The 27,078-nt window shown below is 41.7% G+C and overlaps 1 protein-coding gene across 8 annotated transcripts in view; it reads right to left on the reverse strand.

The window, feature by feature from the left end:
• The window catches only part of nrxn3a (neurexin 3a), a 209,377-nt gene that overhangs the window by 98,184 nt on the left and 84,115 nt on the right, over positions 1 to 27,078 (reverse strand). For all 8 annotated transcript variants that reach the window (XR_014916650.1, XR_014916649.1, XR_014916648.1 and 5 more), the window contains exons 7-8: positions 26,889 to 27,050; positions 3,221 to 3,514 (exon numbers count right to left, since the gene is read on the reverse strand). Coding sequence is in view for 5 of the 8 variants with exons in the window: in XM_085440780.1 (XP_085296906.1) it covers positions 3,221 to 3,514; positions 26,889 to 27,050 (456 nt within the window). In the remaining 3 variants the exon portion in view is untranslated. The remainder of the gene's footprint in view (positions 1 to 3,220; positions 3,515 to 26,888; positions 27,051 to 27,078) is intronic.

Below are 27,078 nucleotides of genomic sequence, written 5' to 3' on the forward strand. Positions count from 1 at the left end.
TACTCTGCTTGTGTCGGGGGACCCGATCCTTGGGGTGGACCAGTTTTTGGCGCAGTGTGTTTTGGGGTTTAAAAGCCACAGAGACCTGGTGTTTAGAAAAAAATGCTTCTCAACTGCTCCGATACTATGAAAATATTGTTGGGCATAAACCGGTCCGTGGCGCAAAAAAGGTTGGGGACCGCTGTTATAGGTGACCAAGTTGATCATACAGACAATTGGTCTTAAAGGTGCACCCTGATTATGTATCTTCAGTAAACCATACAGACTTGGTGTAAACTCCCCTGGGTACAGCCTGTGGTATGAGGTCCGGTCAATAGCCTTGTCTTGTTCTAACCACTTCAGACAGTCTATCACCCACTTCCCGTAACCACTTCCTGGGTCTCGTTTCAGGGGCTCATAAGTATTTCTGTCACTGAGCAGTGACAAAATCTTCTCATGACAGTTTTTCTGGTTTAGCAATACTGTGCACCTACCCTTGTCTGCCGGAAGGATGATAATGTTGTTGTCATCACTAAGTGATGTGAGTGCCTTCCTCTCCTCCATGGTGATGTTGGATGCTGGGGGCTTTGCATTGCTGGAGACAGGCCAAAACTTTCGTCCGTAGTTGCTCTGCTTCCATGTCTGCAATATTGTTGTTTCAAATTGCTGTTTCTGTGGCTGTGATTAGCTCCACTAGCGGGATTTGTCTTGGCGTGACAGCAAAATTCAACCCTTTAGCAAGGATGTTTTTCTCTGTTTGGGTGAGCTGTCTGTCAGACAAATTCTTGTCCACTTGTCCACATCCTCGGTGTCACATCCTTCTCTTTTCTGGCCACTGAGGACACTCTCCGTATTTTGCTGTGGTTTCCGACATACAACAAGTAGGTCAAACTTCCTTTGTTGCCTGGTCTTAGACTTTTTGTGCTGTGCTAGATGAGCCTTCTCAGTGATGTCAAACACCTTTTTAAGAGTACTCTCATCTAATCGTAAGTCTCTGTTGGATCAGCTCCTCTTGAGATTTTAGCACGTTGATGGTAAAATTTGTTTGCCTCACCCATCCATTAAGCCGCTGGTGCTGTGACCTTCTGGAGGATTTTTGTTGCCTGGAAGCCTTTAACTGAAGAGCTCATTTGCAGACTACAAGAAGGTGAGGAAAGGAAATATTTGTGTTCAATTCAAGTCCCAAACATGAAGGATTTTCTCTAGATGATATACTCCTGAGTAGGGATGGGTACCGGTGTCCGGTGCCATGATGGCACCGGTTCTGACATAAACGGTAGTAACCAGACCGAAAAGCAGCGCACATTTCGGTGCTTTATTTCGGTGCTTTTTTTTCCTGAGCTGTGATACACTTCTAGCCAATCATTTTACGTTTCCGAGAATAGTAGGCGGGTCCAGGTACGTACGTTCTTTTAGAGCAGAGCTACAGATTAAAAATGTCCAAGGCGAAGCGGTCAAAAGTCTGGCTGTACTTCACAGCAAAAGATGCAAACTCAGCAGCAACAAGTGCTTTAAGCTGATACTGTGATGCTGTCAAAGGAGGTAACACCTCAAATCCGATGAAACACCTGGCGATGCATAGCGTTTTTTTTAAAAGCCCAGAAATGCGCCGTATTTGATAGCTTGCTGCGAGACCTCACACCGAGCGCATCTACTGCGGGTGGGTTGCCTGTTATGCAACATCACCCAAAAACACGAAGAGGAGAGTCCTGGCCCCTAGCCCTGCCAGTGTAGCAGAAATGATGAGGATGATGATGCAGCAGCAGCCGTTCTTCTCTGCGTGAGTAGCTTAATGTTGTTCGTGTGTAATTTACGTTGAGTAGGCTAACCACGTTATTACATTAATGCATGTAAGGTGAACTAGCAAACATCATCATAGCTACATGCGGCTGTCTTCTTGTTTGATGGCAGATACTTCCTGCACCCTGGCCAAAAAGGCTAAAATGACCAAAGAAAAAGTGGAAAACAGTTAAACATGAGAGGTTTTTGGACAAAGTTTGTGTTTTTTCCATTGTTTAAGCACTGCTTCCAGCCAAGAGTGATACCATATATGCCCCATAGCTGCAGAAAAGGCTAACATTGTTATCTTTTTACAAAAAACAGCTGAACATGAGAGGTTTTTGGACCAATTTTGTGTTCTCCATTCTTTAAGCACCGGTTTGAGCACCGTTTGAGCACCGGCACCGTTTCAAAAGTACCGACTTGGCACCGGTATTGGATAAAACCTAAACGATACCCATCCCTACTCCTGAGTGGACCTGACTTGAACAACACTCTCACTGGAGTTCTGATCTGCTTCTGTGGGGAACCAATAGCAGCTACAGCAGATAAGCAGCAGATGTTCTACTGCCTCAAAGTGTGCAACAAGCATCTAAACTTTCTGAGGTTCTTATGGTATGAAAACAATGATCTGCAAAAACAGTGAAAGAGTTTCAAATGACAGTACATGCATTTGGCAACAGTCCTTTACCAGCAGTTGCCATTTACTTCCTCAGACCAGCTGCTCAGGAAGCAGATGACTCCACTACCAGTGCATGGAAGTTCATCACATGCAATTTTTATGTGCACGATGGACTTGCATCTTTTCCTAATGAAGCGAAGGCCATTGGTGTCCTGCGCACTTCCCAAGCAATGCTAGCTAAATCAAACATTAAGCTACACGAGATTGCACTGAACAGCAACAGTGTTATGCAAGCATTCCCACCCAAAGACTTGTAGGACTGAAAGGATTTGAAAGATCTATATTTAGGAATGCAATCACTACCTCTTCAGAGGAATCTAGGTCTAATTTGGAATTCGGAGAAAGAGAACTTCAACTTCTATGTTTCAAAGGAGGAGAAGCCTTTGACAAAAGAGGCATTTTGTCTCCAGTGAACCCTTCTATGGTTAAAGTGATCTGTGATAATCTAATATGCAATGTGTTATTAAGATAAACAGCAAATCTAATTTTAAATGAACTACTCCTCTTAAACAAATGGTCACAAAGCTAGAAAATTTTATTGTCTACAACAGTGGTTCCCGAAGTGGGGATTTTTCTTGTAAAACAAAGAGGGCCCTAGCAAACACACTTTGGGAACGACTTGTCTACAACAGCCTCGCAAACACAGGTGAATTTGTTGGTTTGCCATTCTCACCAGGTGGTGACCTTGATGTCAAGACACATCAGTCCTTTCAAACTGTTTTCAGTCAAGCATTTTTTAAAACAGAAATTATCAAGTGACTGAGGAGATTATGAACTGACCTTGGTGTTCTTTTGGCTCCGTGCAGCATCTTTGCGCTCTTGGGGTTTGCCATGGGTAAAGAGGATGAGTCCATTGGGCTCAGTCGTACGGAAATCGAAAGAGATGGATCCCATCCGCTTGGTGTTCCACTTAGGGAGACTGATATAGGCCTCAGGGGTTTCAAAAGAAATTGGGTCAAGGGTGGCCACATTTTCACACTTGTAGGATACCTCACCCTGGATTTTCATCTTGGGGTCCACAATTCGAGCCAGACGGGACAACTCAAGACGGATGTCATTATTCTTATACACTACCTGCAATAAGGCAAGAGCAGGATTAATGACTCTTTTATTTAGGATTAACATGAGATACACATTTAATAACTTCCAACAATTACTAAATTAATAAAATTAATTCAGTAAAATAAAGACTGTAAAATAAGAAAATCATCAATGTTGTGTCAGGAAGGACATTATTGGCTTTACATATCTCAGTAAAGCTTAGTGTGATAAATTGCAGAATACAGAGTTACTATATACCATACACACATTCCTATTTGGCATGTTGTTATTTAAAAACAAAGTATAAAGGAAAATGTTATTGAGTTCACATAAAATACAGGAACCAAAAATACTGATCATTCAGTTTGTCAGATATTTCGTTTCACAGACTGAGATCATCTCCATGTTCCCAGTGCGTTTCATACTTTACACTCTCAAGTCTCAGAGACCAGGTCAACTGTTCCATTTAACGGATTTCCTTAACGATTTTTATCCACTCATAGTTTGCTGGCAATTCTTTATTCAACAAGTTGTATTTTTCTTTTAATTTCAATTAATGAATTCTCAAAATAAACAACACTAAAATCTAAATCTGTGGAATGATTATTTATCTCTGTTACCACATCCAACCAGTAAGGATACACCACAGATTCAGGTATTTTACACTAGAACTGCAAAGTTATTAAAAAAGTGTTTTTCCAGGAGAATTCTCTCAAAAACAGAGCTATGGTGATGAACTGTGTTTTTCACATATTTAACCTTCTTTTTCCCACCTTCATTTAACATACATTTTGGAGAGACCTCTGTTTGATTGGCAGGCTAGATAAATCCTAAGTGAAAGAATACAAATAAAATAAAAAATAAAATTTAAAAAAAAAAAAAAAGTCAGTTAAAATGACAATCAATCTAATTGAAACAGTTGCATGTTATGGACTTGGCCTCAAGGATTCGTAGTTTAGATTTAAAAGCACTTAATGAAATGAATTCAGTCATTTTCCTTCTGCAGTTCCAAGCCGTGGGTGCTAAATGGACAAAAGCTCTTTTACCAAGTTCAGTTCGGGCAAATGGAACAGAAAGCAACAAGTAACCATGCGGACGAAGAGAATACCGACCAGCACGTTTCATTACAAACAGGCAGCAACCCAAGTATCGCCTTATATATAAAACTGTATAAATGAGAGTTCCTCCGACTTACCAAAGCAGGCCGTCCTACCTGAGAGTATAACTCACAGTGGTGAGTCTGAAATTTACAGTTAGTGATGAACCTCAGAGAAGCACGATACACAGAATCAACCATTCGAAGACATTGAGCAGAAGCATTCATATATAGAATATCACCATAATCCAGCACAGGCAAGAATGTTGCAGCAACAAGCTGCTTCTTTGTATTAAAAGAGAAACACAACTTGTTTTGAAAATAAAATCTCAGTTTTAACTTCAGGTTTTTCACAAGATTCTCTACATGTGGTTTGAAGGTGAGCGAGTCATCAATTAAGATTCCCAGATATTTATAGGTGTGAACCAACTCTTCAAGAGTGGTTACTGATGGGATTGTTTGGGCTCGTCTCCTTGATTTAGAAAACAACATGAGCTTTGTTTTGTCTGCGTTGAGAACAAGTTTAAGCTGAAGTAATGAGTGCTGGACAGCAAAAGAGGCTTTCTGCAAGGAGTCAGTGGCTTGGACAAGAGTTGAACCACAGCTGTAAATAACTGTATCATGAGCATAGAAGTGGGATGGCCTAGATCTTCTGAAATCCCCTTTATTTTAGCAGTGTTGAGGTGGAGAACTATATTTGCATGTACAGGATTTTGAGCTGTACACTGCACACTGCACATGGACGTTGCCTTATCATTGATTCAAGCCGAAAACCCATTGAATGGTTTCAGCTGGATGGGCTGCACAATCCTTCAGGAGTCTTGTCACTCACCATCTGGGCCTGCTCCTTTCCCTTGACGCAGTCTCTGAGCTGTGCCCTTGCTTTGTTAGCTGAGAAGGATGGGGGCAGATGGTCAGATGTAGTGGATGTTGCAGTTGCAGTGGTGTTGGGGTTGTTGTGTGCAGGAGACAGAAGATAGTGGTGCTGGAGCAGCCTCTCAAGAGGTGGAGGCATAGAGGTGTCATTGAAACAGGAGCATCAGTTGAAGTAGTCCGAGGGAGGACAGATATTAAAGCACAGCAGGCATTCCTGTGTGGCAACCCATCAAACCAGCTATAAAACAGGTTGAATTGACTGGATTTGCACTCATTGATGGCTGCTCTTCTGTGAGTGACCCTTGATGCTCCCGATTTACTCTCTGCTTCTCTTTTATACTCCACCTTTGGCCGCATCTATCGCCCTTTCAGTTGGTGTTGAAAATACCTTCTTTATCGCTGACTTGAATGTCTGCGTTTCTGGTGAAGGATTTCTTTAATGTCCAGGGCTTATTCTTGGGAAAACAGCAAACAGTCCTTACTAGAATCAAAGTGTCCCTACAGAAGCTGATGTAGGTTGTGAAGGTGTCACAACCAGCACAGTCCAGTCTGTGCACTCAAAACAAACCCTGAAAGACTTGTTGGCCTCTGGTGATGATGTGTGAAAATTCCCTTGGTGCATAGTGCAGTCTAAGAACAACAGCAGTTCAATATCCTGACTGCAGATCACATCGTTCACTGTAACATGTCTGACGTGACACAATCGATCATTTACAAGCACAAATCCAACCTTTGCTTTTGCTACTCATCTTCCGATCTCTATTTGTTTGCATAACACTGCAAATAGAGCAAAAAATCAACAAAAAGGTAAAAACACAAATGCTAACAGAGATTTTAACCTTTGAAATGCATCAGAAAATAGACTGAGAGTTTGCTGCACGTAATTGAAAATGTCCTGAAATAGAAAAATGCACAAAATCATCACATTTTAAACGATGGAACTCATGAATGTTTGATATATGTGATGGAAGGATATATATGATTTTCCTCTGCTGATAGACTAAATCAGTGAATGAAGTTTGTATTAACAAGTTTAACAGCAGTACAGGATATTTAGTATCTGTTGAGTTTGTTGTCAAAGTACTGAAATTCTGTTGTTTAAACATGTAATGGTACTATTTCTCTGTGCATTTTGTTTAAAAAACAAAAAAGAAGTGATGTGTTGGACCCACATCATTTAATGATGTATGGTCCACAGCTGCAGTTCACTTTATCAGTCCCACAGACAGAAAATAAAACAACCCACAGAAATACAGTGTACATCTTTCTCCATAAGGCGTGTGTGCGACATACACTGTTTCTGCCATGGGCCAGTCTAAATGCTGTCAATAACAATGGGAGGACGGCGTCACGGAGGGGTGTGTGTGAGTAAATTGAAATCTGCTCAAGTGGAAAATTGAAGGCCTTTTTTCTCCTTCTAATTCTCTGGGCAGAAAAAAACACCCTCTGTCTGTCTATATTTTGGCCACATACATACACTAAACAAACACACCCTCTCCTCCATTTCATTCTCCTATATTAATGCTTCTGCTCTTGCTGGTTGTTCGGCTTCTGTTGGATTGTAGAAATGGAGTTGGAGTGGGTGGATTGGGGGGACTGGCTGAGATTATCATTAATCCATAAACAGACATTAGAGTATATCAAGTTGTCCCTTAAGGTGCAGAGGGACTAGATAGAAAACAGTCTGTCTCTCTTTTCATTTGTTGCCTTTCCTCCTCTTTTTGTTATATCCATCCTCCCCTTACTCACCCGAGCTACCTCATCCCCCCATCTCTCAGCAAGAAGCAGCCATTTCTTCTCCCACTCAGACTGAGCATAAATACCTAGAGCCGCTGAACAGGTCGATCATTCACTCCAAAATAAAAGCTTCAATAAAAATAGTAGTCCCTTCAAGCTCACTGACAACATGAAAGAAAAGGCCAAGTGAAAATTTGTCCCCTGAGACTAAGAAAACTTGCAGCATTTTCACATAAATACGAACAAAACCTGCATTGCTGCGTCAGTGCCTTACTGTTGTGATGGTGTTTCATCTTTACTCTTTTTATTATTACGAAAAAAGCTTTGAAGCACTTTATTATTGTAGCCCACTAACAGAAAAGAGACTGTTTGTTTTTTTTAAACCAATACAAAGCATTTAAATTGTGTTACATTGTTTATGAAACCTGAAAATGTATCAAAACTGTGCATCATTTTCTAATGAAAAGAAAGACAGCAAAGTTACTGTTGTTTATAGGACTGTTTTTCCATCCACCAGATTACTTGTCTAAGGTTAAATTCATAGTTAGGCCTTCTTCCCTTGACATTACATTTTCGTTCATCTTGAATACCTAAATAGACACCTTTAAACAAAATAAATACAAATATTCTCACAAACATTTTGCAGCCCATCCAGGACATCTATGCTCCAGTTTTGGTGAGTGAAACTGATTGCATTTCACAAACTAATTTCTTAGCTCTAGTTAGCAGGTATAATATGGCCGCAGCAGATGGCCCCGCCCCTCCCTGAGCCTGGTTCTGCCGGAGGTTTCTTCCTGTTAAAAGGGAGTTTTTCCTTCCCACTGTCGCCAAAGTGCTGCTCATAGGGGGTCATATGATTGTTGGGTTTTTCTCTGTATCTATTATTGTAGGATCTACTGTACAATGTAAAGCACCTTAAGGAGACTGTTGTTGTGATTTGGTGCTATATAAATAAAATTGAATTGAATTGAATTAATATATACGTCTGTATTCATGATCACTGAGTTTAAAGATGAACAAACCTTTAAAAAAGTGTTTGTTCAGTATTGGTAAGAGAACCCGTATATGCCACATGTTTTGAGCACATATTGGAGTTTTTTTTAGCATTGTTTCCCGGAGGCTCACGGAGTTTCTCCACAAGAGCAATTACATCGATCCCTCAGTGCAGACAGGTGACATTCCTGGAGTACCTGGCTGCTTAGAGCACACAGCTCATTAGAGAAACCCGGGAGAACAGGGATGACTGTGGCTGGATTTGGCCAACGCATATGGATCAATTCCACACAGGTTGGTTGATCTTGCACTACACCGCCACCATGTCCCTGGTAAAATCAAGACCTCGTCCTGGATTATTGTGACAATTTCAGACTGAGGGTCACTTCTGGGGAAGTAACATCCAACTGCCATCGGCTGGAAAAAGGGAGAATAACTGGTTGCACCTCACAATCATGTCTTCCAGTGAAGAGTTTGGGGAAGCTTTTCGACACATCTCTGAACAACTCCACCACCATCCAGAAGTCCACCAAAGAACTGGATAGCTGGCTCACTAAGGTTGACAAGTCAGGCCTGCCAGTAGATTCAAGGCCTGGCTTTACCAGCACTCTATCCGACCGCATGTCCTGTGGCCTCTGCTTGTTTACTCAGTTCCAGTGTCAACTGTGGAGTCCCTCGGGAGGAGAATTAATAGCTTTCTGCACAAATGGTTGGGCTTCCCCCACTGCAGTGCAGCGCTTTATGGAACCAGTAACACCTTGCAGCTCCCATTTAGTAGTCTCACAGAAGAATTTAAGGTGGCATGCACTAGAGAAGTCCTTCAGTATTGGGACTCCAGGGACCAGAAAGTGTCAGCAGCGGGTATTGAGGTGAGAACAGAGAGGAAGTGGAGAGGAGAGAGAGGAGTGGAGGTGGCAGAGTCATACCTCAGGCAGAAGGAGCTGGTGGGGACGCTGGCCACCGGGACAGCTGGCTTGGGTATTTTCCCAAAGACCCAAATGGGGAAGGCCCGAGGGAAGGAGAGACACCAGCTAATTCAGGAAGAGGTCCGATTAAGTAAGACAGTGGGGCTGAGGCAAAGTGGGAGAACATCTTACAGCAAAAGGTAACCTGGACAAACATCACTGAGGCAGACCTCTGTCCATTTCCTTGTTCAGGCTGCATATGATGCCTTACCAATCCCAGTCAACCTCCATGTCTGTGTCAATAGTGAAACACCAGCATGTCAGCCATGCTCTGGAACGGGATCCTTGCAACACGAGTAGCTGAAAGTACAAAGTCCCTGCAGAAAGTCGCTACCGCTGGCACCGTGACCAGGTGCTGAAGGCGGTTTCAGAAAGCATAAGCAACACCATCACTCCTGGCAAACACCATATTGGCCAAAAGACAAGAATTGCATTTGTTAAAGCTGGAGAGGAGACCTGTCAGCAGCAAAGAATACGGTCAGGTCTGCTCTATACAGCCTCAGACTGCCAGCTGCAAGCTGACCTAAGGAAGCAGTTGAAGTTCCCTCAGCACATCACTGAAACATCACTTTGGCCAGACATAATTATTGTCTCACAGGCAACAAAACAGCTTATTGTCCTCAAACTCACCATGTCCTGGAAGGAGCATATGGAAGAGTCAAATGAAAGGAAATGCGCCAAGTACCAGGAGCTGGTAGAGAAGTTCTGGGAAGGGGCTGGAAGGCGTAATATGAGCGAATACAGGTGGGCTGCAGAGCCTTTGCATGATGCTCACTCTGCAAAGTCCTAAACCAACTGGACCTAACAGGAGTGGCTAGGAAGAGGGCCATCTGGTCTGTATGTGAAGGCGCAGAGAAAGCCACAAGGTGATTGTGGATAAAGAGGGCTGGTCCATGGGTGGCTGCTGCTGGGACGCAGGCTGGGGTCTGATCAACCTTAGCTGGGTTGTCTGGGCGAGACTGTCTTATGTTGAAAGACCCGACACACCCCATTGAGCCCAGGTTACATCACTGATGATGCCTCTCAGCGCATCCAAAAAGGTATCTTGCACACACATATATGTGAACAAGTTCTTAATGTGGTTAATGTTTCCTCTCCTGTTGCACCCTTGCTGGTGAAAAATGTGATCATGTAGGTAGAGGAGAAGGGGGGTGTAACGGGGAGAAGGGGATAAGGATGGAAGGCGTAGCTGAGGATTTGACAAATTACTTTCAGGTCCTGCCACCTCTGAACAATAATACCAAAAAGGCATTTGAAAATATAAAGAGAGCTTTATCAACACTGCAGATGCAGGCTGCAGGTTAACGCGAGAATGAAGCATAAGCAGACACTGATAGCAGACCGAGGAATACCTAATCATATCAGACATGTGATAAATACATAATATACACACAAGCATATATAAAAATGCTTGAGTATGTTTTAGTTTGACAGAGAGAAAATAATGAAAAATGTTAGACAATGGTTAGATGAAAGGAAACCATCAATGCAGTATCCCCTCCACCAGACTTCCACCGTGCACATCATTACACATGTATGCACACACGCACTTATCAGTGTCTGAGAAAAAACAACTAACACAATATTTAATTTACCTTTTAGATTGCCCGCTAATATAGCTACCACAATTTTCTGGTATCATTCACTAAGAAATACCACAAGATTGGAAGTAACACAATTTTCTCCAAGAAAAAAGAAAACAATTCACAGTAAAACATTATGTATGCTTTCAGAAGCTTACAACAAAGCAGCAATGATGCAAAGGTATACTGGAAAGGTTGGAAAGGCCCAGCTGCTTAAATCTTTTTGGTAGGAGCACAAGCTTTGTGCTAACCCTGGGAAGTGACCGCTGCAATAATGACAGACTCACTGTAAATAAAACCCTGTAATCTTACAGTAAGTTTTACACTATTTTTTAAATACATGAAACTCCTGTCAAATAGACTGTAAGTACACCTTCAAACAAACTGAATCATCTAAACTTTTTTTAGGTTTACATCCAATAAATTCACAATTGTGTGTGACATGACATCTTAATTTGTACTTGATATAATCTGGTGAGGGTAACTGCCTCACTAGATTGCATCTAGGATGAAACAGATGTTTGGCATTTCCACAAGGAGACTCTGTGGAATAGTGATGAAGTACAGGACAGTACTCAAAGAAAAAGTGAGATACCTATGGCGTTATTTTTGTGCCACTATTCTGAGCGCATGTAAAAACAATTTGCAGGTGCAAGTGTTGCATTTTGAGGAGAAATTTATTTTGAGCGAAGAAAAGCTAAATTTGAAATTAAAAAACTAAAAACTCGTTGCTGCGTGCAAAAAATGTATTTCAGTGTTTGCTATTATCCACACACACACACACACACAACAGCAGCCCCTCTTGCTCAGTTTTTGCATTTGCGCTCGCTCGCAATGTGTTGCTCGCGCTCTCAACATTTCTGCCCGTGCGCGCTCAACTCTTTCTCTACACCATTATATTTGTGCCACAGAAGAAGAAAAAACTACACAATTTATATGCCACAAATCCCACAAAACAAACACTGAAAGAAATTACAGAACTTCAACTCGACAGCATCATTAATAAAAAAAAAATACACAATTTATCTTACAGAGACTGCAATCTAAACACAATGACGAGTCTTAAACAGTACAAGTTTCTCATTTCTCATTACAGCAATTAAAGACTGGACAGGAAACATCACCAACGACTCTTACATCATAAATAACACCTTCAGACAATTTCATTATGAAATATATAAAGATATGATGATATATATGATTTCAAATAAACAGACAAGTTTATCAATAACATCACATTACTGTCACTGTCAAAGGAAGAGGCAGACATCTGAGACTCCCCACTGACATCCACAGAAGATGAGAGAGCAAAAATTGTCAAACAATAAAGCTCCTGATGGATGTCCCCCTGAAATTTCTGTCTCCGCTTTTTGTTAAAATGCCAGATGAAATTAAAAATAACCAGTTCATTCCATATCATGTGAATACAGCACTAATTTCAGACCCTATTCACTGCTCCAGTTACAGAGCTATTTCCTTAATTAACACGGACGTCACAATAATCAGCAAAGCTCTAACAACCCGCATTGAATCAGTTATCTCCTCTCCCATTCACCCAGACCGAACAGACATTCTTTAAATAATACACGTAGACTTTTCAACCTCGTACATCTCTCTCACCAAAGTAACCATAAAACAACGATCTTCTCAGAATGCAGAAGAAGCATTTGACAAAGTAAACGGCACATTTCTTATGGAAACACTCATTTATCCAATGGATCAAAACACTCTACAATTAAACATTGAACCATTAGCAGCAGCAATCCATCAGAACGTTAACATCACAGGCATTCACACCAATAATGTAACACATGAACTAAGTTTATATGCAGATGATGCACTCCTGTTCCCAACAAATCAGTTGAAGAACTAATCCAAATCATTAAAACATACTCCCAAATCATATACAAGATCAATTACTTGTTCACAATGATCCTTATTCAACCCACAACAGCTTTTTTTCACCACTCTGGACACAGTAATAACATCATTAGACTGAAAAAACAAAAAAACTCCCCAGGAGCATCTTCCTTGGAGGGTTCGACCCGGGGTTGCGGTCATGGCCTATTAAGGGCTCTGTTGGCTCTTAGGTGATGGTTTCCTCGTGGCTGCGTGCAGCGGGGCTAGGGGAGGGTCTGTGCTGACGGACGTGGGTTACTGACCTGGTAGCCTGGCTGTCCCTGGGTGGGTCTGGGAGAGGTGTGAGGTTCTGGGGCGCTCCGTCTCTGGGCTGGGGCCCTGGCTGGGCCTTGGGGCTTGGGTCCTGGTTGGTGTGTTGCCGGGGTTGTGGGCGGGTGGGTGTATGGGGGCCCAGCCCTGGCGCAGGATGCCACCAGTGCATCGAGCCACCATGGGGGCTCTTCAACTGGTGGGGGAGGTTGTTACACCTTGCAGGAGCTCTCCTCTCTCCAGGAACTCACTCTGCAGGAGGGGGAGATACAGGAGAGGTGGAGGAAGCTCTCAGCCTGGGCGTCTATTGACTTGTGTAGTCTGGAAGATGAGTGGATGACGGGGTGGGTGCAGTTCTCTGTGGTGGGGTCGGGTGGGCTGTCCTGGGCTCTCTGCTGAACTGGGCCCCGGTCCGGATGGGCCTGGGCCCCCTTTCCCTGGCGGGTTGCAGAGTATGGGGGTGCCTACTGGGGTCAGCGGGGGTCAGCGGTCACTTGCCCCTCCCTTCCTTCCCTCCCCATCTCCAGCTGCCTCCCTCTTCCCGCTCCACCACAACCACCCACACATGCAGGGCCTTGGGGTAAAGGTGTGTCACCAGGGTGCAGGGGAGGCTACCCCCCCCCCCCCCCCCTGTCCCCTTCTGGCTGCTTCTGCCTCAATTTTATCCCACAACTTAGACATTCACATTACTCACACTCTCATTACACATACATATAGGATCTTGGGGGTGGGCACGATACACGGAGTCCAAATTACCATCAGGGTGTACACCCCACCCCTGGCGTCGTTGCCCACCTCTCAATTTTAAATACACGTAGACACTGAGGGCTAGCAGGAGGGACCATGCGCTTACCTGCTGCTCTCTGGCAGGTAGCTCCATGCCCTCCTGGGTTTTAAATGCACCTTAGAACACACATGCATCAACACTACAATGAGCGGGTGGAGGGAGGTTTGGAGTCTTCACACACCCCCATTCTCTGCGGCCTGCTGGAGCGGGGGGCTGGGAGGAGGAGTTGGCCGTCCGACTGCGGTCTGGAGTGTGGGGCCTCCCTGCTGCTGCGGAGTCGGGGCGGTCTGCTTCTCCCCACCGCAGGGAAAAGGGTAACACCACCTGGGTCTGGGTGCAGTTCCCCCCTCCAGGGGCAAGGGTACCTAGACCCGGTTTGTAGAGTACGCTTGGGGAGTGTGATCGTGTGTACAGCGTCTCTTTATGTCTGTCTCCACGTTGGTTGAGTGTGGAGTAAGTGCATATGAGAGCATGAGGGGGGGAATGGATGTTTGTGTCTGTGTGTGCCTGTATGTCTGTGTCTATATGTCAGGTTGGGTATCAGACGCCACCTCTCTGGGGACATCTCAGGGCCTCTAAGGTTTGGAGGCCAATCTCCCCCCACCACCACTTCCCCTGCCAGTGGCGGACTCCCTCAGACATCGGTGCGTTGGTGGTTCTTTGTGTCCAGGGATGGGCGTCCAGGTACACACCGGCTCACTCCTTGGTGGCTGCTTATCGGGGCCTGGAGCCTGGGGCTTGCTTTTTCTTTCTCAACACGTGATCCAGGTGATTGATAGATGTATTTTTTGTCTGTTTGTTTTGTTTGTTTTTTTGTTTTTTGCCCTTTATCCCCGTCCCTCTTCCCCGCTGTTTCTCTTTCCCTCTTTCTTTCTCCCCTTTCTTTTCCCCAGTCAAGTCTTTACCCGTATTTAGCAAGTGAAAATAAAATAAACAATAAAAGGTGAATCAAATAGACCATTACGGCAAGGCTGGGATGGTCCATTTGGTAAAGTAAATCCGTTGGGCATCTTTCGTCACCTTTAGACAATAATTCTGATGCAAAAGAGCCAAACGGGACAGGCAAAAAAAAAAAGAAAGAAAAAACAAAAAACAAAAAAACTAAAATAAATAAATAATAAATAATAAAACTAACATTACACCAGTCAAAACTCTAAGGAGCCCTAGATGCACCAAATCTCCACCACTACTTAGTCAACCAACTACAACACCTCATCAAATGGATGCATTCAACCCATCACCTTCATCCATGGCTGGACATCGAACAATCTGATTGTAAAGACATATTAATCCAAAATCTACCATTCATCAACAATACAATTAGACATTACAACTGCTTTAAAAGCCCGCCAATAGCAACAACTCTGACAGCCTGGTGGAAGACGAGCAAAATCAAAAAGAACTCAAACACCCATATGGAACAACCCTTCAGTGCAAATGAATGACCCCTGGCAGGCATTAAATGGAAAGAAAAAGGCATCACACACCTCTGCCACATTTGTGATTAGAATCATTTCTTAACACTTCAACAGCTCATTGACAGGAAACAGTTTCTTCAGTATAACCTACTAAAATACTCCATCAAAGCAAAAATGAGTATCAATGACACTCAGCTAAGACAACTACCACTACTGGACAGCATCAACAAAACAGCGCAGACACAAACACACTCTCGAAGCTAAATAAACTAATATCCTCTAATGATAATGCATCTCACACGCCAATCAACAAATGGGAAAAAGACCTGATATACCCCTCTGTCTGTTTACCTCGCAATCTGGAAGAACTAAACATAATGCAGATCAAAACAGCCCTGCTTGTGTCCCTGACTATCACCAAGAACAATACTGCCCAACTGGAAAAACAGGACAAAGATCAGCACATCACAATGGCTAGACCTCACACAACAATCATCAATACATAAGAAAACAATTTGAACATTTCATTCAAATATATTCTACAACTCTACAACTGAGCTGATGCCACAGCATTAGGGAAACAGGGTTTAACTAAAACAAGGAATATTGGGACCCCCCACCCCACCCCGGCCTAAAAAACCCCCCAAACAAACAGACAAACAAACAAACAAACAAACCAGGAAATAACTGCCAAGAGTTGAAAACAATGTAACCTAACATATAAGCCACATGTGTAACCCATATGTTTTTTGCTTTTGCTGGTTATTTAGTAAATCAGCAGCTCTGCCTGTCTGTACTGCTTTTGTTTTGTTTTGTTTTGTTTTGTTTTGTTTTGTTTTGTTTTGTTTTGTTTTGTTTTGTTTTGTTTTGTTTTGTTTTGTTTTGTTTTGTTTTGTTTTGTTTTGTATGCACTACTTGGTGAATTAATGAAAAAAAAAGTTTTATTTCAGTCCAGTTCAGCTGGGATCATTTTTACTGCAGTCACAGAAATCCTAAACAGGAGGGAGAGAAGGAGTCCCACTGCATCACAGCACGTAAATATAAGAAAGTACGGTGGATTTAAGTAAACATGTTCTTGGTGTGTATAACTAACCTTGGTTCCAAACCAAGAACATCCTCCCATATCCCTAAGAACTACAATGCCGATACAAAAGCCAGAAGAGCTGAGAAAAAATCAAAAATAGTACAAATCACCCAGGACTCAATTTAATAGAGCATCAGTGGGGTACACTGGAACAATATCAGTGTATGGAGGCCTCGCTCTGCAACCCACATGACCCAAGATGCCAACAGATGGCACACACCACAGGACATCCCTCATGGTATTCCAAGTGCTGCTAAAAAAGTGCTAGATCGGCGATTGGGCTGCTTTTTGGGTATCGTCTCCAAAAGATTAGACTTTTTTCTGTAAGAATTCAGGGAGAGGTGAATTTAAACTTCCCTTGAAACTCGAAACCCCTGATATTCTAACATTTGTGAGGGGCAGCAAATCAAAGTGGCATCCTCCAGGCAGAGGATGAACTGAAGGGCTGCACCAAGAAGGTAAATAAGGGCGATTTGGATCCATGAATCATGCACATCACCAACTGTAGTACATCCTGAAAAGTTTGTAATAACTTCCCTTTTATAAATTCTACCACTGCAGTTCATATGATTAAGATATCCTTTTCCTTTGTTACTGCACATGCACCAACCAGCATGCTGCCTGCTGTAACCCACAATTTCCTTCAGGATTGATAAAGTATTTTTGATTCTGATATCCAACATTTCCTCCTGAAATAATCTGCAATGAATTCGACCAAAGACGACCCACGAATTGTTCAAAAAGTTGCAACCAGTGTTATCCATCTCTGGTTAGCTTTGGAACCTTTGACACCTATGTATTTAACGCCGTGACCAGCGCTGGATCATTAGACTAAGCTCGTTAGTACAGGTAAGAAGATCGTGTGCTCTTTCAGATGCCCTTTTGGTTACCTTCTCTCTCCTTTGTTGTCTTTTGCACCTGGAGGTGGAGAGGAAAACACAGGAGCTGAACCACGAGCGGGGAATTAATGCACAAGTGCAGAGTGTCGCCTTTTTTCACATCGCCATACAGCACTATCGGGAGTCGGGAGAAATGACCACGGGGAGCCACGGCCTAAGGATTTCACACTGAACTGTCATTGTTTTTGCACTGTAAATAAATTTACTGTCTCATTGCAAAGGAGATCTGCGTTCAAGTCCGCTCCATCCACACTCGATGACAACACCAGATTAATTTACTGCATTATCTGGCTTGCTCTCACTCACAGTAGAGAATTGTCTACAATTATTAAAGACAAAATTATTTTTTTAAACTACATAAAATTGGGGAAAAAAACTTAAGTTCAGAAAGAATATAATAAATATAATATCAATGTGTAATATAGCTGTTATAACGTGATTAATTAGAGTAACAAAGACATATTTCCACTGGAAAATACTGTCATTGCTGATCCCATTCAGTGCTCAGTCTGTGAGCTCATCCTTTGTGTTTCTTTCTTGGCTACAGTACACGGGAAAGCCAGAAGCCTCCGTGTGAGTGGTTGAGGAGGTGTAATGACAACGACAATTATAGCAATTATGTGTTATTGTAGGCCATTATGTATTTTGTAGGTTTTGAGATGTAGGCTTTCTTTGTAATTGCTGGCTTATAAAAGGCATAAAAATAATAGTCCCCCCAGTTGCAGGAGCTACCACAGGCAACCAGTACCTGGTGCCATGGTAACAAAGCATTTATCCATAATGCTGCTCAGTGGATGGCGAGGACAAGAGCATCGGGAACAGGCAAATTAGCATTAATGGCAAGGAGTGGAGGACAAGAAGGTGCTGGACAGCAGACAGAGGGAGAGCTGGTGGGTACTACAGATATGTGGGTGGGTCTGTGATTAAGAGGTGGGCAGAATACAGAATGCATGTGACTTTATGTCTTTCCTGTAGTTCAATTCAATTCAATTTTATTTATATAGCGCCAAATCACAACAAAAGTCGCCTCAAGGCGCTTCATAGATACAGAGAAAAACCCAACAATCATATGACCCCCTATGAGCAGCACTTTGGCGACAGTGGGAAGGAAAAACTCCCTTTTAACAGGAAGAAACCTCCAGCAGAACCAGGCTCAGGGAGGGGCGGGGCCATCTGCTGTGATTGGTTGGGGTGAGAGAAGGAAGACAGGATAAAGACATGCTGTGGAAGAGAGACAGAGGTTAATAACAGATATGATTCAATGCAGAGAGGTCTGTTAACACATAGTGAGTGAGAAAGGTGACTGGAAAGGAAAAACTCAATGCATCATGGGAATCCCCCGGCAGCCTACGTCTATTGCAGCATAACTAAGGGAGGATTCAGGGTCACCTGGTCCAGCCCTAACTATATGCTTTAGCAAAAAGGAAAGTTTGAAGCCTAATCTTGAAAGTAGAGATAGTGTCTGTCTCCCGAATCCAAACTGGAAGCTGGTTCCACAGAAGAGGGGCCTGAAAACTGAAGGCTCTGCCTCCCATTCTACTTTTAAATACTCTAGGAACAACAAGTAGGCCTGCAGAGCGAGAGCGAAGTGCTCTAATAGGGTGATATGGTACTACAAGGTCATTAAGATAAGATGGGGCCTGATTATTTAAGACCTTGTATGTGAGGAGCAGGATTTTGAATTCAATTCTGGATTTAACAGGAAGCCAAAACAGGAGAAATATGCTCTCTCTTTCTAGTCCCTGTCAGGACTCTTGCTGCAGGTAATGCCATCCAGAGTAAGAATCTGGTTAGATACCATATTTCTAAGCTTTTCAGGGCCGAGTACAATAACCTCAGTTTTATCTGAATTAAGAAGCAGAAAGTTAGCGGCCATCCAGGTCTTTATGTCTTTAAGACATTCCTGCAGTTTAACTCATTGGTGTGTGTTATCTGGCTTCATGGACAGATAGAGCTGGGTGTCATCTGCATAGCAGTGTAAATGTATGCTATGTCTTCTAATGATGCTGCCTAAGGGAAGCATGTATAGTGTAAACAGAATTGGTCCTAGCACTGAACCCTGTGGAACTCCATAATTAACCTCAGTGTGTGAAGAGGACTCTCCATTTACATGCACAAACTGGAGTCTATTAGATAGATATGATACAAACCACTGCAGTGCAGTACCTGTAATACCTACAGCATGTTCTAATCGCTCTAATAGGATATTATGATCAACAGTATCGAACGCTGCACTGAGGTCTAGCAGGACAAGCACAGAGATGAGTCCACTGTCAGAGGCCATAAGAAGATCATTTGTAACCTTCACTAAAGCTGTTTCTGTGCTGTGCTGAGCTCTGAAACCTGACTGAAACTCTTCAAATAAACCATTCCCCTGCAGATGATCTGTTAGCTGTTTGACAACTACTCTTTCAAGGATGTTCGATATGAAAGGAAGGTTGGAGATTGGCCTATAATTAGCTAAGACTGCTGGGTCTAGAGATGCTTTTTGAGTAAAGGTTTAACTACAGCCAGCTTGAAGGCCTGTGGTACATAGCCGATTATTAGAGATAGGTTGATCATATTTAAGATCGAAGAATTAATTAATGGCAGGACTTCTTTGAGCAGTTTTGTAGGAATGGGGTCTAAAAGACACGTTGATGGTTTGGAGGAAGTAATTATTGAAGTTAACTCAGAAAGCTCAATTGGAGAAAAAGAGTCTAACTTAACATCAATGGTACTAAGAGTAGCTGTAGATAATATTACATCTGTGGGATGATTACTGGTAATTTTTTCTCTAATGATAAAAATTTTATTTGTGAAGAAGTTCATGAAGTCATTACTAGTTAACGTTAAAGGGATGGTTGGCTCAACAGAGCTCTGACTGTTTGTCAGCCTGGCTACAGAGCTGAAGAGAAACCTGGGGTTGTTCTTATTTTCTTCAATCAGTGATGAATAGTAAGATGTTCTGGCTTTGTGGAGGGCTTTCTTATAAAGCAGCAAACTATTTCTCCAGGCTAAATGATGATCCTCTAAATTTGTGACACGCCATTTCCTCTCCAGATTACGAGTCATCTGCTTTAGGCTACGTGTTTGAGAATTATACCACAGAGTCAGGTACTTCTGATTAGAGACCTTAGTTTTCACAGGAGCTACAGTATCCAGAGTCGTACGTAGTGAGGAGGTGAAATTATTAACAAGATGATCGACCTCTGTTGGAGTAGTGTTCAGATAGCTGCTCTGCTCTGTGTTGGTACAGGGCACATTCATTGAGGAATGTACCACTGAACGACACAGGAAATGATTCCTGCCTGTGACCTTCTCTCTGTACAATTCATCCAGTTAAAGTACAAGTACACGCTACAATAGTTACACTGTTAATATCTGCACATCCTCTACAGAGAAAATTACAGTTAATGTGATAAAAAGGACACCTCATTGTCAATCTTATCTATTTAATTTTGTGTAATATACTGGGATATTTATAATTAGAGCCATTTGGATTTATTAGAGCTATTTTGTTATCATTTGTAACATTTTTATATATTGTAATATTCAATTTAGTTTAGGGTCTGTTGTTGCTGTCTGGGAGCAACTGTGACCACATCATTTCTTCTGGGATTAACTAAGCATTCTGATTCTGATAAACTGTAGTCAACAGGATGTATGAAATGATTATATATATATATAATAAAGAAATGACCTGTTTTGAAAGTGTTTTTGTTGTTTTACCTACATTACACTCAATCCAGTTCTTTTTAGCTACTTAAAGTATTTTTATAGAAATGTAATGCGTTGTTTGTTGTAATTTCTGCTGTCCTCTTGGCCAGATCTCTCTTGGAAAAGACATTTTTAATTACACTTTGTTACCCATATAAATAAAAGCTATATAAAAGCCTTTTCGCCAACAAAGTATTTACAGCTTCTGCATTATAGCAGGAATGATGTTTCTGGCTTAAAATAACTTAAAATGCTACAGAGGCTTTCACGAAAGATATGTTTGACAAGTGTTTCACAGGTTGTAAGACAACAAGTCATTTAAATAAAATATAGTGATGGGATTTCCAGCTCATTTTAGAGAGCCGGCTCTTTTGGCCCCCAACCAGCTCTAAAGGTTGTTTTGTTGCTTTAATTAATTTATTATTAACAACAATATAAAATTATGCACAAAATGAATTACTAATGTAAAAAAAAAGTGTTTTTATTTATATATGTTTATATATAAATATATGCGATGGCCCCTAGAGACAAAACACGTACAAACTCCAAAACACATTTCTAGCATGAACTGAACTGATAACGACTGTGTTTAGTTTGTTCTTCCCATTCCATGCAAGGCCACCTGGGTTGGCTGGAAGACTGTTTACTTAGCCTGGCAGGGCAAAGGACACTGTCTCAGCTGAACTATGGACACGCACACACATACATATACTGATACTGATAAGCACTCACTGACGCATCACCCTCCCTACCCCGGATCCAACGCCACCTCCAACGCTTACCTCCCCTCTGATGTGGACATCGGGTCAGTTGGATGCGCAGTCAAAAGATTGCAGCAGTCCCAGATCAGATGTACACACTGGAACACTTTCCCTTGTTGCTTGTCTGTGTTTATTGTGCTATGGTGTGCAGAGGAGTTTTTTTGTTTCCTGTTCTCGTGCTGTCCTGCCATGGAAGCACAGCATGAGTGGAGGTCTCTTTTTTTTTCCTCTTGTACCTTCCCGTTGTTATGTACCTTTCAGTGTTTTTCTGCAACGCTACCGATCTCCGACTTGTAATCCCATGTGATGTCTGTGTTATGTGTGTAAGGTCGGGTGGGGGGTCCCAACCTGCATGTGACAAATAAAGCTTTGATTGATTGATTGATTGATTGATTGAACTTTCAAAACAGAGCTACCTAGATCACTTAAATTACACAATTGAAAGCATATGTGTATTGTTCGTGTATTTATACACAAACACTCACATATATTGAAATAATTAAAAAAAAAATGTTCATTTACCTGTTACTACCACACACCAAATCCGGTCGTTGGTACTTGCTGGCTTGTGTAGCCACTAGGTAACAAAAGCTCAACACTGCCCCCTAGCACCCTGGAGCACTTCTTCGGAGCTTGTACGTGCTTTGTCTCTAGGGGCCACCGTAAATATACTTTTATTTATTCACTCCACATAAAATGTAATAAATAAATCATATAATACAAAAAACAACTGTTTACATTTCAACTTTTAACTATTTAAATTTTCAGTTTCTTTCCTTTTACACAAATTTAAAGTGAAACAACACAAAACGCTGCAAACCACAACACAATTAAATATGAATATGAAAAAATATGAAAACAAACAGAAGATGCACATTCTCTGTCATATGGACCTGCATGAATAAACTTTCTGAATCCTTTATCATCTGCAACTAAAAATACTTGTGGATGATTACTATACCTTTCTAATCCCTGGCTCTCTTTCTCTCTCCCCCCCCCCCCCGGTCTGTTCCTGTACTACTGCGAGTGTAGCGCAAAGCACAAGGCTTGCGTGCGGAGTGAAGTGGGAAAAAAGTGCGAGAGGGTGAGAGAAAGAAGAAAAAAAAAACACGGCTCCCAATAAGGATCCGGCTCACGTCGTTCACTTCAAAGAGTCGGCTCTAAAAGCCATTTCGTTTCGCGACCGACACATCACTAATAAAATAAAGGCAAAAACTTTTTGGCAAAAACCAGAAATCATTTTTAGGCAGATGATCACTTTTTGGCACCATCAGCTTAAACGGCCAGCACCGACTCCTCAGGCTCCACTTCTAAGTTTTCGGTTCTTCGTACAGTGGGAAAGCTGAACAATGTGCAGAGTGGCTGCTTTCAAGTAATATTTAAATATTTTAAATATAAGGGAAAGATGAGGTAAAAAGGTAGTTGCATGTGCTCAGATGTTTCTTTTGTGCACATGCAGGTACATATCCCTGTCTGCAACTGGACACTTCTTATGTTCTTGGAAACTAAGACTGTGATATTTGTCCGTTACTCTCATGTATAATATCACAGGAACAACGTTTTCTTGTCTCTCTAGGTATGAATGGACCTATGGGTCTGTGGGACCTTGCATTTCCGTGTGGGAGTACACACGGAAATGTAAAGAAATATATGAAGAGACAATGTAAAATGATTCTACCAGCAAAGGTTATAGAGCAAAACATAGCTTGGAGTATATTTTAGTTGTGCCAGTTACAGCTCTTGATCCGTTACTGCAGGAGTTACACTATTTGTTGACCATTCCATTTGTTCTGATCACCTTTAACAGCTATTCTTCTCAAAAGCCATAGTGTTCATGTTTAGAGTCGGTTCAAGTGGTGCGCAAATCTGGTCCTTCAGCTAAAGCCTTTGCAAAACATGGCCCCTGACTACAGCTTACAAAAGAAACTTGCTGTTGACCAATACAACGCTCACATTAGCAAAGAAACTCCACCAAATGATTGTGGACCGTACCAGTGTTTCCCACCCTAAATCAAAACTGGAAGTAGTTAATGTTCCTGCACGTCCTGTGGATGTACAGAAAAGGGAAATAGTAGCAAACCTCAGGCAGAGATGCTCAAAGATAAATCAACCACACAGTGCTAACTGCTTTTGGTTAAACTGCTGATCTGCCTGTTTCATAAAATTCTTCAAATCATGTTAAAAACAGCTTCAGCTTTGTGTTCAGAGTATTGTGTGCTTAGTATCATGAGCACTTTATGACTTAAGAGTCGACCATATATCCTAATAAAGAGGTTGCTTTAGTTTGCACTGAAGACATAACTGATGCTTATCCACTCCACTCTTATACTGATGTCTGTACACTGTGGTCGACGTATGGTTACACTGAAAAGCCATATTATTGTCTAAGGTATGTAATGTTATTTTTCTTTCTGACTAACCCTATAAAATACACACACACAAAATGCACTTATGGCTGCAACATATATACCTTATATTGTGTGTGCATCCAATTTCTGTTAACTCGCAGTTAAGTGAGTTAACAGAAATTGCCTACATCCCTAATACAGAAACGTACTGTAGTTAAAACTATTTGCTCCTTGTGCATCCCACATCGTTTACATGTAAAACTTGATTTATAAAGCTATATGCAGCCACACTGAGTTAACAATTCAAGATGGCAACAGTGAACATAAACAGTGGTTAAATGTTTAAGCTCTCCTGCCACTCAATAAAAAAGCACTGACACATCTGTGTACATGTCTCAGCACTGACTTCAAACACACACAAAAAGCACTGATCTATATTGCTAGTAAAGCCTTGTAAAGCTAGTAAGACCACTGATCAGTGGCCATGAGAACCATTCACAGAGAGTTGGGCTGCAATCACAATCACAGCAGACAACATAAGGCTTCAACATAATTTAAAAGAACTAGTATGCAAAATATAAGTAGACATAATAGCAGAAATTTACTGTAGTATTCATAATTAATTTCATAATCATTAATTAATCATTCATAATTATATTTCCATTACTGTATAATCAGTTGGTATCACACCAACAGTCAGCACAGACAGACTGCTCAAGGAGGTAGAGCTGAATTATGACTTTCCAAGGTATTTATTATTATCATTAGTGTAACATGAGGCTTCATACCTACATATCGAGTGCATCCTGTTCCATGTTAGTGGCCAGTGAGCCAAACCATTACAGTGATGGCCACTGAAGCATCATCTTTGTGTCTGTGACCCGATGTCTGAGGCAGTTTGATGTGACGACCTGAGGACGTCCTTTACACTGTAATACTGCGGGCTGTGTTCTGCTGTTGTTACCTTATGCTTTGATCCTGTGTTTTCTGATGGAGAATAAAGGTTTTGATGATTTGGTTTATTTGTGAATGTGTGTGTCTGTCTGTCCCTGTGTGTACTTGTCGAGAGTGGTTAGTACAGAGAACTGCAAACATGACCAGCGTGACACAGAGCAGGAAGTAGGCCAGAAGGGGATTAAATAACTACTGTGCCCCCCCATCCCCCACCCCCTTCTCCTTGCAGACATATGTGTATTCTGTGTGTGTGTGTGTGTGTGTGTGTGTGTGTGTGTGTGTGTGTGTGTGTGTGTGTGTGTGTGTGTGTGTGTGTAGTTGGTGAACACTGACAGAGAAAGCCAAGCCCCCACTGCCATATTACTCTTCCTCCAGTTAGTGCTGTGGTATGACATCACCTTAAGCAAACAATATTTGCAAGTGTATGTGACAAATACGTGTGTGTGTGTGTGTGTGTGTGTGTGTGTGTGTGTGTAGCACATGTCCACTGTATTTTTTTCTGTATTGATTAAATCAACGAATCAGCATTTACATCCTTAAAATTGGTTTAAAATCACTGAAACTGGTTCATCCATTCAAAGCTCTTGTGTCAGTTTTTCTGTCTATTCTGCAAAATGTACCAGTAATCTACAATTTAATCATTTTTTATATAGTACCAAATCACAACAACGTTTCCCTCGAGAAACCTTGTTGTAAGGTGAAGACCCCACAGTAACACAGAGAACACGGCAACAATCAGACAACTGCCTTTGTGCAAGAATTTGGCAACAGTGAGAAGGAAAAACTCCTTTTTACCACAGCACAGTCAGACTCAGGCAGGGGCTGCAGGGTGAGGGAGGGAGACAGTACAAAAGACACGCTGTGGAAGTGAGAGAATGTGAATTGAGATGACTGAAGAAAAAAAACACTCAGTGCATCACGGGAACTCCAGGCAGCCTCGGCTTACCAGAACTGATCCAGCCCTAACTATGCTTTACCAAAAAGGAAAGTTTCAAATTTAATCTTAAAAGTAGAGATAGAAGAAGGACCTGAAAGCTGAAGGCTCTGCCTCCCATTCTACTTTTAAAAGCCGAGGAACCAGCTGAAGGTCTGCGAAACTAACTGTTAAACGAAAAAGGGGGTTGGGGGGAGCTTTTAGTTAAGCTGATAATAATGAATGACGATACTCCAGCCAAGGAGTAACACTTGCATAAACTAGTTTTTCAGCATCACTCTCAGGCAGGATATTTCTCACTTAGAGATGTTGTGCAAATGCAAGAAAACACCTTCTAAAAGTAGCGGTGATGCTCTCTCTGTCTTGAACTTTATATTTGAAATAAAAGCAGTTATCCTCTGTGTAAGCAACAAGATTTGTTGCTTACACAGAGGGAAACAGGAGTAGATGTAGATGTTCGTCCCCCTGGTGAAATGAAAGCAAACTGGAAGCAAGATTTTGATTTATTACAACCTTTAAAAAGACTCTTAATACAAAAATTCCTAAATGTAAAAAAAATTAAAAAGAAATATGTGTTAAAGTGCATTTTGTACACACTGGTCTTGCAATGCAAACACATTTAAGAAGACTGGACTTAATTAAAAGCAGGAAATGATGTCATCAGAATTATGGCTAATATAGCAGTCAATTAAGTGTGCTCCTTAAAAGTGCTACTGCTATTTCATTTAGTGACAGAACTTCAGTGCTCTGCTCTCTGTAGGTCAAATATATCCAATCTGTAACTAACTGACTTTAACTAAATGTTAATAACATGAAAGTAAAGCTTCAAAACTACGTCTGCTTCTTCCAACAGCATTCAGATTTAAGAACTACGACTACATGTTGTTGGTCTCTTTTGTCATGAAACTCAATGATCCCTGAAATCTAATCTTTAGTCTAAAAAACAAAATAGAAATTAATTATTATGTGATCATGGAATCCAATAAACAGTCCAAAAAGCCAAAACTGAGGTTTAAGGTCTTTAAAAATTGCATTCTTCTGATGTCCAGCTTTAAATAATGTATTTGCATAGTAATCAAACTGAACTGTAAGCGAGGTATTTACCTCCTTGAGACAGCCCATGAAGTTGTTGCTAACTGGAGAACCAGGCAGGTCAGCTGTGCTGGGGCTCCCACCCACATAGAAGAAGTCATCGGAGCCCAGCATGGTGTAATCTTCCTGGGTGTAGCCTGTAGTTGTCAGAATCCCATCCACTGATATTGTCACCTGGCAAAAAGGAGTAAAAGCAAGGTGA

Source organism: Copadichromis virginalis, linkage group LG19 (assembly GCF_057382275.1).
Source record: "Copadichromis virginalis isolate Kocher_CV1m ecotype Utaka linkage group LG19, C_Virginalis_male_GT1.1, whole genome shotgun sequence".
Lineage (NCBI taxonomy): Eukaryota > Metazoa > Chordata > Actinopteri > Cichliformes > Cichlidae > Copadichromis > Copadichromis virginalis.